Source organism: Sceloporus occidentalis, unplaced genomic scaffold (assembly GCF_023333645.1).
Source record: "Sceloporus occidentalis isolate IW3139 unplaced genomic scaffold, rSceOcc1.0.p SCAF_31, whole genome shotgun sequence".
In the NCBI taxonomy this organism is placed as follows: Eukaryota; Metazoa; Chordata; class Lepidosauria; order Squamata; family Phrynosomatidae; genus Sceloporus; species Sceloporus occidentalis.
This window is the reverse complement of record NW_028317011.1, coordinates 1,629,976-1,643,821: the sequence shown is the minus strand read 5'-3', so window position 1 is coordinate 1,643,821 and position 13,846 is coordinate 1,629,976. Positions and strand designations below refer to the sequence as shown.

General features: G+C 37.1%; 1 protein-coding gene across 1 annotated transcript in view; it reads left to right on the top strand.

Moving 5' to 3' along the window:
* LOC149298691 (SH3 and multiple ankyrin repeat domains protein 3-like) overlaps positions 1-13,846 on the top strand; it is a 99,765-nt gene that overhangs the window by 11,784 nt on the left and 74,135 nt on the right. Inside the window, exons 6-9 of the mRNA XM_089487050.1 lie at positions 5,730-5,838; positions 8,843-8,994; positions 9,201-9,368; positions 12,944-13,060. Of these exons, the coding sequence (XP_089343176.1) occupies positions 5,730-5,838; positions 8,843-8,994; positions 9,201-9,368; positions 12,944-13,060 (546 nt within the window). The remainder of the gene's footprint in view (positions 1-5,729; positions 5,839-8,842; positions 8,995-9,200; positions 9,369-12,943; positions 13,061-13,846) is intronic.

Sequence of the window (13,846 nt, the reverse complement as noted above, 5' to 3'; positions counted from 1 at the left end):
GGCAAAAATACTCACAGAAACACTGCAAAATCTTATGAAAAACCTTCCGAGAAGAGTCGAAGATGTTACAGCTGTAAAGGGGGACCAACTACATGTTAATGTCTGTAGAATGCAAGGTCATCAAAATCCCTGTAGGTGTAATGGTCAGATGTCCCAATAGCCATATCTCCCCTTTCCAGTGCAAGCAACAGTAGGGACATTAGCCTGGTTGCTAATATAAATGCCAGCGATGTAATTTCAAGTCTCATGTAACATGTTATGCACACAAAAAAGTGATTTCACAGACGAAATATTATTATGAATATAACAACTGAAAGTAAACTTTTTATTACTGAGTAACTAATCAGAAAACTGCAGCTTTTGGCCAAAAACAAACAACTTAAATTGTGGCTTTAGTGAAGGACTAAAGCATTGTGTTTTTGCTTTATTGACCTACAGCTCAATCTAATGATCTGTCTAAACGTTAATTTGTGCTATCAGTGGTTGAAAATGCATGGTATGAAATTCCACTCCCTGACTAATCCCTAAACACTGATTGAGGATTCTAGACTGCGATCACTAAAACAATGCTACATGGAAATCAATAGAAAACAACTTTTACTAAGTGATTCAAAGGAGTCCAGAGAGTAGTTAGACTGAAATAAATACATTTTTACACGCACACGAAAGAAAGAAAGAAAGAAAGAAAGAAAGAAAGCTGAAATAAACACAGAGACAATAGTCCCTGCCAACACATGAACTCTATCATTTAAAATATGCCACTCTTTTAGGAGTTACACAGATTTATTACCACACCTCATTCATAGGCACTTCGGTAGGGATGATTACTTCTATTATATCTTGGTTCTAATCCCAATATGTGACACATGAATGTAATTATGTTATTGTATTTAGAACTTGACTGTATTACTAAAGTAAGACTTGCACCAGAATTGCCCTAGGATATGGCACAAGGAAACAGTGACCCCGAACACATTTGGCAGAAAGCACACGCAAGCCTCGCTGTCAAGTCCTGTCCGATACATATTCACCAAAACAGACTACATAGAAAGTCTTTAAAAGGATCAGCTCGATGAGCAAATGTTGACAAAGTCCTCCACACATCTGAGTCCATGTTTGAAATATGGTAAAGAGTTTTGTGCAGAGTGGCTGCTGTCCACCAGGTATTGAGCTCCTGGCTTTGAGTGGCTATGTGCAGAACTCTTAACAATTTTGAAAGGTGACATGCTTTAGTATACAGTGCAAACAGAAATGAACAATCCAGATCAGAAGGTAAATGCAGGAAACAAGCAAGGTCAGGGTCACAAGCACAGCAGCAAATGAGTAACAAGCCGAGGTCAGGGTCACAACAACAAAACAAGCCACGCTAGTAGATCAGGATGAAATAGTGTTGCAGGCCTGAAGTGCTGCAAAGGCTGGTTAATATATTGCTGCTAATTAAGAATCCAGACACGTGAATCAATTGAGCTGCTCCAGCTGCAGAGAAGAGGAGTTCCAGAACTGTCCTTCAGAGCCAGGGCAGGTAATCTTGAAACTCAGAATAGAGATTCCTGGTGGCACAATGGTTAAGGAAAAGTTCTAGTAGCCACCAGGTCCAATACCCAGTAGGAACTTACAGACACTCAATATGATAGTTTAATTGATCTATCTGAGACAAATACTATAAAACAAAGGCATAAAACATTAAGGAACTTATGCTGATATTGATCTTTGTAGCTGCAATTTCCATTAATTGACCTTACTAATTCAAATAACTAATTTTCAGCCTAAATCAAACTGCCCTCTATATGCATTACAAGATTGCTCAATATCCCAATAAAAACATTGTTAAATGTATTGGCGATTCCCATTTCTGTAAAGGTGCAGTGCATTATACCATCTTAGTAAGCACTCACCTAATGCCTTAAAAATGCCAAGACAAACAATGGTACAGTCAAGTTTAATGGCACTTTACAGTCTTTTTATATCACACTATATTGGACGTCATTTTTGCAGTGTAGAATCAATAAGGGGGAAACGCAACAGCAATTTTAACAAATATACATTTTGTGTAAAGTGCTGACCTGGAGTATCACAAAAGGGAATCAGTTATATAGTTATGTAGCCTCCTTTTTGCAGGGCCGCCCTTCACCCAAGCTGCTTAGCAACATGTGAAATGTATATGTCATAGAAAAAATGTCACCCTAACTCCAAAGTGTTTTCATTATATATACCAAATATAAAGCAATGTATTAAGAGAAGCAAACAAAAGCAGGTCAATCCTATCCTGCAATGTGTACTTGTCGACTCAGTACATAAATACATACAGCCATACCTGGCAACAATGTAATAGTGCAGCAAGTGGCTATAAGTATTAGGGGCAGTTTTCATCCCCAGTCTGTTTATGGGAACTAAAGGACTTACTAGGCTGAAGCTTCTTATGGGAACTTACAATCATTAGTAGAAGGGGAAAATATCAGGTCTGATCAGGGGAGGGCTGGCAGCCTAAGGCCTGGGGGGCAAGTCTAGTCAACTGGCCCACTGCACCATCAAAGCGGCTGCGAGCGACATTGAAAGCGGCCGTCGTGCCGCAGTCACTCCACCAGCACCTAATGAAATTAAAGTGGCCGGTGTGCACGCACCGCATGCCTCAGCTCTTCATCATACCCCTTTTAAGACGTGGGAAGAGGAGCTGAGGCATGGCCGTTGGGTCTGACAGCCGCATGATGCAGGGGCGTACCTAGAGTATTTGGCACCTGTGGCAGATCCTGTATGTGGCACCCCCCCCCACACTTTAAAACTGCATAGTTTCTATGGTTAGGCAAACATTGACAGGGGTACAGCAAAATTGTTATCATTATATACTTAGGGATTATGCGGTACCACCGTCAATGTGTGCCTATACATTGAGTGACTGGCATAGTATATAGTAGGGATGCACCGAAATGAAAATTCTGGACTGAAACTGAAAATTCAGCATTCACTTGGCCAAAACTGAAAAAAAAACAAAAAAAACTTTAAAATACTTTATTAAAAGTAACACCAAAATTAGACAAAAAAATCAATAACAATATTAACATATATATATATATATATATATATATATATATATATATACACACACACATATATATAACAACAATCACAATCCTATCATGCCCAGGTTCTAGCATGTGCTGGCTGACTTAGCATGATAGGAGTGTAATTGCTGTTTGCAATTATATATATATATATATATATATATTAATACTGTCATTGAATTATTCTGTCCAATAAAAGTGTTAACACACCCAAGTTGGACCAAAAAAAATTTATAACAGCAATCACACCCCTATCATGCCTAGGCAGCCACTACATGCTGGAATCTGGGCATGAAAGGAATGTGATTATGGACTCCCTATGCCAAGCTATCCCCCAACACTTACACATCCATGCTATCTGAAACCCTCATTCACAAACATTCAGCCTAACACCCATCACTCTCACACACTTACATTCAGCATAACACCCATCACTCTCACACACTTACTAATTCACTCTCCCTGAATCTTGTCCTACCTTTTCTTCTTTCACTGTCACTTTTCCTCCTCCTCCTCTTCTTCTTCTTCTTCTTTCCGTCCTTCCGGTGTACCGAGCGCGGAAGACGGTGGGCGAGGCTTCGGTGTTGTGCGCCGGGATTTGACATCAAGTACCGGCGCACAGCCACAGTTGCCGCGCACATCGTTTCTGAAGGCGTGCCGGCATGGTGGCACCCCTCAGATGAGCGGCAGCCGGGGCGGACCGCCCCCCCCCACCAGGTACGCTACTGGCATGACGGCCCCATTCAATCTTGCTCGCGGCCGCTTAGTTTTTAACTTTGCGGCTGCATTGAATGCTCGTCTGCCGGTCGTCCGTCTGGCCCACCCCTGCCCCCCGGCCCAGCCCGCCCATGGGTCTGATTTTTGCAGTCGTAAAGTGACCCATTGAAATGAATGAGTGGGGAGGTCTGACTATGTACAGACAGTTGAACTAGTTGTTACACGAAAGGTGTAAGCCCAGTCACAACGTAAATAAAAAAGTCCCAAAATAAAAAGAGACGATTCCATTAAATGTGTCAAATGAAGCAAAGGATACAGGCAGCCTGGGAATGGATCTGTCTTAATGCGGGAATCTGGAGAGATTAAAGCCTGTACCTAGTTTACATTATATTTCTTAAAGGAATGGCTATATAAGATTACTAATGCTTAAACGCTTGCATTTTTAAGTGTTGTAGCATTGTTATTAGAAAAGACAATTTTGATGCTTAAATGCATTAGATTTCATATATATAGCTACATTGAATATGCATCTGTGGTGCTAAGAAAGATACTCAATAGATTACTACTGTGAACATAAAGTGCCCTTTGTTAAAAATGTGTGTTTTGGATGATTATTTGTGACAGTTTTCTCATTGAATGAGTCACTGCTTAATACACGCATGTATTCTGTATTTCTATAGAGGATGAAAGCACTGAGTTCTGCTCTCACATTTTACCACATGTCCTTTTGTAAATACAACTGCTGAGTGCATACATTTATCTCAGCTAATTAATACACCAAATAGCTCATGTTACATATCATGTTACATGTATCATACACAATCATAAAGTGGTACAATGCAACATATTGCCACATTATCTCATTACAGAATAAAGTGCTATTTCAATACATTGCATTTGCAATTATAATGACTTTAAGAATTGTGCATATTTTCAAAAAATAACTATTTGATTTCTATAGGGAACTCAACATAACTCTTTTGTTTAGACATAATTCCTTGTATATTATTATACCCAGTGATCATTGCCAGATTACTGCAATATACAGAAAGGCAATGCCCAATGATGTGGCGTACATTGATGTCACTGTAAAAGAGAGCACTTTAAATGTTGCAGCATTCCTTATGTGATAATATTAGAACTTAATACTAATATGATCTCCATCTGTTGTACATTTTAAACACAATTGGAGGGACTTTGAATTGCAATAAAAGACTAAATCAATTAATACTGGTTGTTTATTTAAAATTTGATCAGTCAGCAAATGGCGAAGTCACAGTCACATCTTCTGATAGCATTTTCATATTTCATGAGATAACCATGGTAATTTAGCATGTATTAAAATCCTGCGTATATGGAACATTCAAGTATTACATTTCAGCAGGAACCAGCTGGGGCCCAGTGCATCCTCGCCATCTTTAATCACAAGAATGTGTGCAGAACAAGAAATCTGCTTTGTTATTCTGATTACTGTTTGGCCGACTCTTGCTCAACTTGCATGGATTTATTCTTCCAACAACTATATTCCTATACTAATATGTACAGTATCTATGTGTTCTATCCATTCTCATGACTTTTTTTGTTTGTGTACCTTAATGTTCTTTCCTTTACATAGCGCTGTGTAAAAAAATGTAAATATAAAATAAGTAAATATGAATAATCAAAATTTTGAGCATAATACACAATTGTGTGGCTGCTCCATCCTTAACAGCGGCACTTTTACCTATTGTATAATACATCATAACGCCCTCTAGCTTATAAGCTTGTTTTTACAGCATGTTCAGCATGGCTATTTTCAGATAAGTATAAGATATAGGATGTTTTATGCCCCGTATCTTAATGTTTAGATAAATCAAAATCTTGAATTTTATTTTGGTCATAAGATGAAAACACCACTCTTTCTCTGTTTCCTGTTTGATACCTATTCTTTGATCTCTCTTCACACACTTTTAGGGGAATTTGAAGAAGTTCATGGAGTATGTTCAACTTCAGAACCTTGAGAAGGTGTCTCGGCTGCTGGAGAGAGGTCTAGATCCCAATTACCAGGACCCAGACACAGGGGGTAAATTACCTTGCTCTTTGGTTTATGAATCACATAGGGAAATACAGTGATTTACAAAATTACTGGCACATGAGAAGTTGATTAGTTTTTACTAAGCCATGGTGGACAGTCATTGCAAAACCTGATGTTGTCAGCATGTCTTAGAACCTTTAGTCAGCCATATGAAATCAAGGGGTTTGATTTAATGAACCGTCTAAATGTTAATTTATGTTACAACTGCACGTATTCAATTGGGTGCAGTGAATACAACTTAAATTGTTACTGCCATGCTACGCATCTGACACAAAGCTCTGGAGTGGAGACTGGAGTAGTCTATCAGACCAGTGGAACCCCAAAGACACTAGAAGAAGAGGCAATATTTGCCCTTTAACCATTTCCCATACAGGTTGAGCGCTTGGGTTCTTGCAGATGTGATCTTGGGTCTTGTGATGATGCTGCCAGATCACAGGGAACTAGGCAGTTAAACAAACACGAGTAATTAGGCAAGCTGTAGTTGGGACCGGAGAAAACAGGATAGCAACAAATGAGCCAAGGTCAGGGCAGGAGAAATCTGGGTATTTGAAGGCCAAGCCAAGTTCGGGATACCTGAGAGTAGAATAGCTAGCCAGGTCAAATAAGCCAACATCAAAAGGATGAAAACATACCCTAGTGTGTTTGGAACGGTATTGATATATATATATATTGATATATATATATATATATATATATTGATATAGTTAACTTATAGATTTGATACATTTCTAGGCTATCTGCCAGAAAAGCATCAATTATCTGTTAAATTAATCACATCAACTTTATACATTTAAACATCTTGCTATTAATGTATACATATTAAATGTCTGGGTATAAGTCTTGTGATGTAATCTTTTTGTTTGGCTTTACCAGTTAAGCAGTGATACATTTTGTCATGTAAATATTCCTTATTTGTGAAAACCTACTTTAAAATAAATGGAACATGGACTTCTGCCAACACAGGTAACATTGATACATTGAAGTAAACTGATATAATACACAACATGTAGGCAGAGTTTACCTGCTATTCATAAATGTCACGTTATTTTTAGTGATGGGGCATGCTAACTTTTACTTGACTTTTCACCCCCCTTTGATAACACTTGTGTTTAGAACAACATAATTACCAACATTGACTTTACATCCTTTTTGTGATTTGGCTTCATATTTTGTGCCATTTTATGTATGTATGAATGTATATGAATTACACATCTAGTTTTTAGTTGAAGAGATTACATTAACTATTGTTGTTTAGGCCCTGTGGGATAGAGTTAATGTTATCATCCAAAAGAGCTACTAGGGGAGAACTAAAATCCACCCATTATTAACACACGAGGATAGCCCTGACTCTTCATCTCATCGCTTCTACCCTCATATAAGGAACAGGACTGGGAGAGCTCCAGCAGAGCAGTCCTGGGAAGTTTGCATTTATGATCATGAGTATGGGCTGTACAAATATTAACCTGTAGATGAAAGTATATGAATGGCAAAATAAACCAAAACCTTTAAAACTTTATTCAAAGATGACAAATACACACATTTACATACAAAATTAAAATTGAATGTTACATTACTCTATCTTAACCAGCAGTAATATGAAATGTTGTTGATCAATGACTTTAATAAATATTGCCCCAGAAGGGCAGAGTAATATTAATTTTTTTTAATTTTTTTAAATAATTTCTATTACGTTTGTTTCCTTTACCATTACACAGGGAATGGAGTTGCTGTCAATATTAATTTACACTATAGTTTATGCTTATTTTAGCAATGCAATTTTGAGTAATGGATGCCCAACCACAACCTGCTTTTTTACCTTTGCTCAATTTTTTCATATTAAATTCAGTTATATTTGTTCAATATCTAAAGTGCACTCCAGTACTTTTCTAGTATTCTCTATCTAGTCAGTTGTCTCTAGTGCAGTTCAGTAGTTTTCATTCAGTGTCACCTAAGTAGGTCAGTTGATTTATCTTTGTATTTAAAGACAAGTTCAGTACTTTTATTTGATATTTTATCTGGTACAGCAGTGTAGCATTTATTCCTAGAAAATTTGTATTTTTAAATTATTTCGAAGCAATTTCTCTATGGCCTGACAGGTATTGATCTGTATAAAGCCTAAGGTTTTAATACACTTTAAACTCTGACCTACCTCCTCACCCAATGCTAATTACTTTATTTGAAGTATTTATTATTTGACATCTTATTATTATATTTTATTTATATAGTGGCAACAGTTTGCACATTGCTTCTTACGGTACATGTGTTCAAAGGCTATGACAAAACTAGAACTAAGACAAACCAGTACATTACTTAGTCTTCCGTTTTTCTTAATTGCTACAGTATTTAATTTACTAGTTATAGTTTCTATTCAGTTAGGTATTTTATTCAGAATAACTTTTTGATATAATGTGCAATTAAGCAGTCTCGGTTCTATATGTATTATCTAGGTCAGTAATTATCGTTGAAGTACAACACACTAGATTTTTTTCACTATTTAATACTTACTCACATAGTTGATTCATATTTTAGAAGCATTGTTCTATACTTGCATTCCACTCTCTGTATTTAATAAATAACACTTGCTTCCCCAAAGGCCAAGATTTACTAACTATTGACTAACATTGATGTGTAGTTTCAAGATTGTACTTGAACAAAAATCCCGGGCTTGTGCCATATATGTGCTAAGTATTTCCCCCATCTTATTATCTTTGGTTGAGTGTGATAACTTTTATTGAACCAACATAGAAAAAGAAGTTAAATTAGATGAGCTCTTTTCTTCAGATGAAGACTCAATTTTCTCTTGGTTGACTATGGCTGTATATATTTTTTTTTATTTGCATGTTTTTTCCCCAAACATAATGGTCTTTAGTATTAAGATAAAACCAACTCTCAAGATGAAAATAGGATTAGCATTTGCTTTTCTGAACCATTATATTTTGGCTTTTACCTATAAGCGGTTCTGTTCTTCATATATGTCTTCTCTTGCCAACAGAGTGCCCTCTGACACTTGCTGCACAGTTGGAAGGGGGTGCAGAACTGGTAAAAATTCTGCGCAGTGGGGGAGCACACCTCGATTTCAGAACCCGCGAGGGACTAACGGCTCTGCACAAAGCGGTCCGATACCGCAACCATGCCGTACTCATGGTGAGGTTTAAAAAATGAAAAAGTTGTTTTGTGGGAAATTATCGGGAGCTAGAATAGTTCATGGTGTTTTAAGAAAGAAAGTGGCAAGGTTGGACTAGATTTGCGTGTGTATTTATCCTGCTCTTTCTATATGCAGTGTTTCCTTACTTTTTCCTGTTCCTTTTTTTAACCTTATTATAATATAATAATTTCCCCCCATACTACAGACCCTCTTAGATTTGGGTGCATCGCCTGATTATAAGGACAGCCGTGGTCTGACTCCACTTTATCACAGCGCAATGGTTGGGGGTGATCCATACTGTTGTGAGCTGCTGCTCCGAGACTATGCCAGCCTGGGGTGTGAGGATGAAAATGGCTGGCAGGAGATCCACCAGGTGAGACCACAAAGGCTGGGTGAATACAGCAGAGGTGTAAATAGTGACACTAATTCATACCCTCAGGTTAAAACAAACCCTGCTCTCTGGCAATATATATATGTGGCTGTAGAAGGTATAAACCACTGTAGGTGATTGTAAAGTAGAAGGCAAGGAAACAAAATTAAACAGCGAAACTCGTGATTCAGGTACAAAGTGCTAAAAGCAAAAACATTACTTTAGTTCTTATGGTGACCAGCATTGTTTTAGATGGTTACATAACGTTTTACCTGAATATGAAAGTGGCTATGTATTTTGTTGGGATGACTTTACGATTAATGGTCAGTAGAAAGCATAGAAAATACAAATTGTTATTGGTACTAATATAATGTGTTGGCAGATTAGCAATAGTTATTTCAGTAATGCAAATGATAGTGACCTTTAAAAAATCATAACATTATGATAAAGTTAAAAAAAAAATCATAAATTGAAATTAAGCAAAATAACTATGACAGAAGAGCAATACAAAGGGCAGTATATACAGGGGACAGATCCAAAAAATAGAGTACCATGATATCACAGGCTGTTAAAAAGGATCTGACATCTGTAAGATGTTAGCTTTATGGTACTTATTTTAGGAATTGAAATATACCTTGTGTGTATACAAATTAGTTTTTTATTTCCAAAGAAAGCTCACAGTGTAAAGGGAGGTGACAATGCAGAAGGTGCATGCTGACAGCTTGTAGGAAATATGTAAGACTATAGACAGGACAGTAAAAGGGGGCGAGTGGGACAAACAGTATATAAAGTGAAAAGGAAAAAGTGATACTCAGCGCTTAAAATGAAAATGCCAGATATCTGGTGTAATGACACAACTTAAACAAGTATAATACCTTGGTGCTGCAGAACCAACACACTGACCACAAGTGTGTAAAGGATAATACACAAAACAAAAAAATAAAGTGCTGTGCAAAATTTACAAACGACACCACAATATGTGCGGAAATTAAATAATACTTAAATTCATTAAAATGGATTCTTCAATAGGTTCCTCTGTTGAGAAGCCCATAGAGCCCCTTCTGGGGAATGGAGTTTCTTCTTTGTACCGGTGTACCAGAAAAGACCGGAGTAGAAGGAGTTAAAAAAGTAGTAACTTTAATATAAATAAAAAAAATATAGTATCTTACATATAAGAACACTTTAACGCTCCCGTGGGAAGGACCGGAATAATGCTGTGTTATAGCAGGAACAGCTTGGTTCTCTCAGGATTCCTCTGTGTCCACTTCCTCAATGGGCGTATTCAGCACAATGCGTTTCACCAATCGGCTTCCTCAGGTGCATAGTCTCTCCACCTCCAGTCTTCCCATTTATAGATAAAACACATAAGAACACATAAAAAAATACCAGTGTTCTAAATGAGGTAGTTACATATGAAATAGCCACAAATATATCATACAAATCTTTTAACGCAAATAATTACATATGTTCATAAAGTGCTGCATAACGTGCAAAAGATTAATTATAGCAGAATACTGGTGTTGCAATAGTTAATTTAAAGGGCAAACTGCTTCAGAGTCTGTCTGTTTATACACATCACCTGCATACACATAGCAGCATTAAACTTTGCTCCTCGTTTAATCACAATAAAATACTGAATCACGAATAAACACATCTAACTAATACAGCATTGGTGACTAACTAAAAATACTGCGTAATTAAGTATATCAAAGAATGTGTAAATATTCTGGGATAAAATTCCTGCAGAAAAAGGAAAGAATGGAGAAGGCAGTATCAGAGCTCAAAAAATCATAAAAAATTAAACAAATCAAAATCTTGGTTGAGTCCAAATGGATGTAATGTTTTTAATTGGTAGACCCACCTCATCTCCTCCTGACCTATCCTTCTAATAAAATCACCTCCCCTCCAGTTTCTAGTGACGGCATAGATTCCCATGAAACTTAGGTCTCTAGGATTGCATTGATGGTAGCTGCCAAAGTGAGCAGACACACTGTGTTTACCACATCCCTTTCTGATATTTCGCACGTGTTCACCAATTCGAACATGTAATGGTCTAATGGTGCGGCCTACATACTGTAGTCCACACTTACAACTCAATGTGTAAATAACATTTTTTGTATGGCAGGTAATAATTGTTTTTATAGGGAATTCTTTATTGGTTCTAAAGGATTTAACCAGCAATTCTGGTTTGTTATATTGTAAGCTGGTGCTAGTGCATGCTAAGCATGTACCACACCTATAGAAACCTTTTCCCCAATTTAAGAAGTGTTTTGGTGTATTAATGTTGGTGCCTACATTACATAGACTGCTACTGATGTTTTTAGCTCCCCTAAATACTATTCGTGGGTCACGTGTCAAAATTTTAGATAATTCTCTATCTTCAAACAGTAAATGCCAATGTTTGGAGACAATTCTTTTTACATGGCGATGACTTTTATTGAAATCTAGAATCAGTACAGTCTCTGACCCTAAGCTAATATCTGGTTTGGTTATGGTATCCAGTAGAGCCGCTTGTTTTATTGGTTCTACCTCCCTGGCGGCTTTTTCAATTACTTCATGGGGGTATCCTTTTTTAGAAAGATCTTGCATAATCTTTTTGGACTGTTGTTTATACATTACTTCATCACTGCAATTTCTTTTAATTCTGGTAAGTTGACTTTTTGGAATTCCTGATAACCAGGGGGAATAGTGTCCACTACTGAAAAGTACATAACTGTTCACGTCAACCTTTTTAAAGTGTGTCATTGTTTTTAAAGTGGCATCTTCTATATAAATATGAAGATCCAAAAAATCTGTTTCCAAGGGACTGTATTGCGTAGTTAAATTTATGCCCCATGTATTCCTATTCAAATAAGCTAAAAATTCAATCAGGTCAGTTTCAAGGCCATCCCATATAAAAAACATATCATCTATAAAGCGTTTGTATGACACCAAGCTCTGCTCCCAGCCATGCGAAGAAAAAACATGCGTGTCCTCCCAATGGGACATGAAAAGATTTGTATAGCTGGGAGCAAAGCGGGTACAAAGAAGAAACTCCATTCCCCAGAAGGGGCTCTATGGGCTTCTCAACAGAGGAACCTATTGAAGAATCCATTTTAATGAATTTAAGTATTATTTAATTTCCGCACATATTGTGGTGTCGTTTGTAAATTTTGCGCAGCACTTTATTTTTTTGTTTTGTGTACAAACAGTATATAAGGTTACTGTTAATGTTCAATTCCTTGTTTTTTTTATCTTATCTGTTGTCTACTATGTTTCCACTCTATTTGCTTCATGCCTAATTTTTAATGTTGTTTTTAACACTAAATGAACATGTCTCCCTGTATTTTAATTATTCTCTACCTATCTTATCCACTATCTTCTTTTCTGTCTTCTACTCCTGTTTGGTGTCCCCTGGCTTTCCTGATGTTCTTGGCTCTCTGCTTGGCTTCATGTCTTCTGACGGCCGTCTGTGCCCGTGTTGATTATTCTTTCCAAATATGGTTGCGCACGTAAATGCCATTCACTTTCCTTTTCGTCCTGATGTTATATCTTCTTGCATCCCCTTGGTGCTTCCCTTCCCCATTTCTGTTTCTCAGGCTTGCCGGTATGGTCATGTTCAACATTTGGAGCATCTTCTGTTTTATGGAGCTGACATGAGAGCACAGAACGCTTCAGGGAACAGCGCTTTGCACCTGTGTGCACTTTACAACCAGGTGACACAACTACATAGTATCATGTGATATAACTAGCAATTAAGAGATTTTAGCTCCTGTTGTGTGCTTTGTGAAATATGAAATGGAAAATATTTTGCAGACTTTTTTATGGATTTATACAAGCAAAATGCGAGCAGAAACATCCACCAGTGCCAATTGTTTGCTGCTAAATTTTTATTATAAACATAGTATCAGACAGCATCCTAAAATAGCTATAATCTGAAGTATCAAATATTAAGCCCTATTAAGTCTTATTTATATTAATATTTTCCCCTGATAATACAAGAGGTATAGAGCTACTTGAAGATACAGCTCAGCCATAATTAAAAATGTCTGAACATCCTGCTGTCACTTTTCATCATAATCTGCGGATCCTTTAGGAAACGTAAATAAGTACCTGCTTAAACCACTTCAAATCTACATCCTTATTGAGTTCTTTATTTGAGTTAGTGGGGTTTTTTTTGTATCAGCAGGCTGTCTATTTCTCTGTGTATTACTGTTTTGCCCACTTTTATTTGTACCCACCTAATAAGGATATTGCCTTTCCAAGATATTATATATTTGTATTCAAGCACGATACTATTTAAAAAAAACCTGGGTTAAAGGTCTGTTGAGTGCTAATAGTGGATCTTCTGCTGAATACATCTAGCACAGCTTGGTGTAAGCGCCTACCTGAGAAACTCATGGCAGCATTTCAATTTTTAGACTTTATGTAACAGCTTTACAGAAAGCACATTCATTGTATTAACTAAGCCATCCATACTTCATCTGTGCCGAGAGATCTCA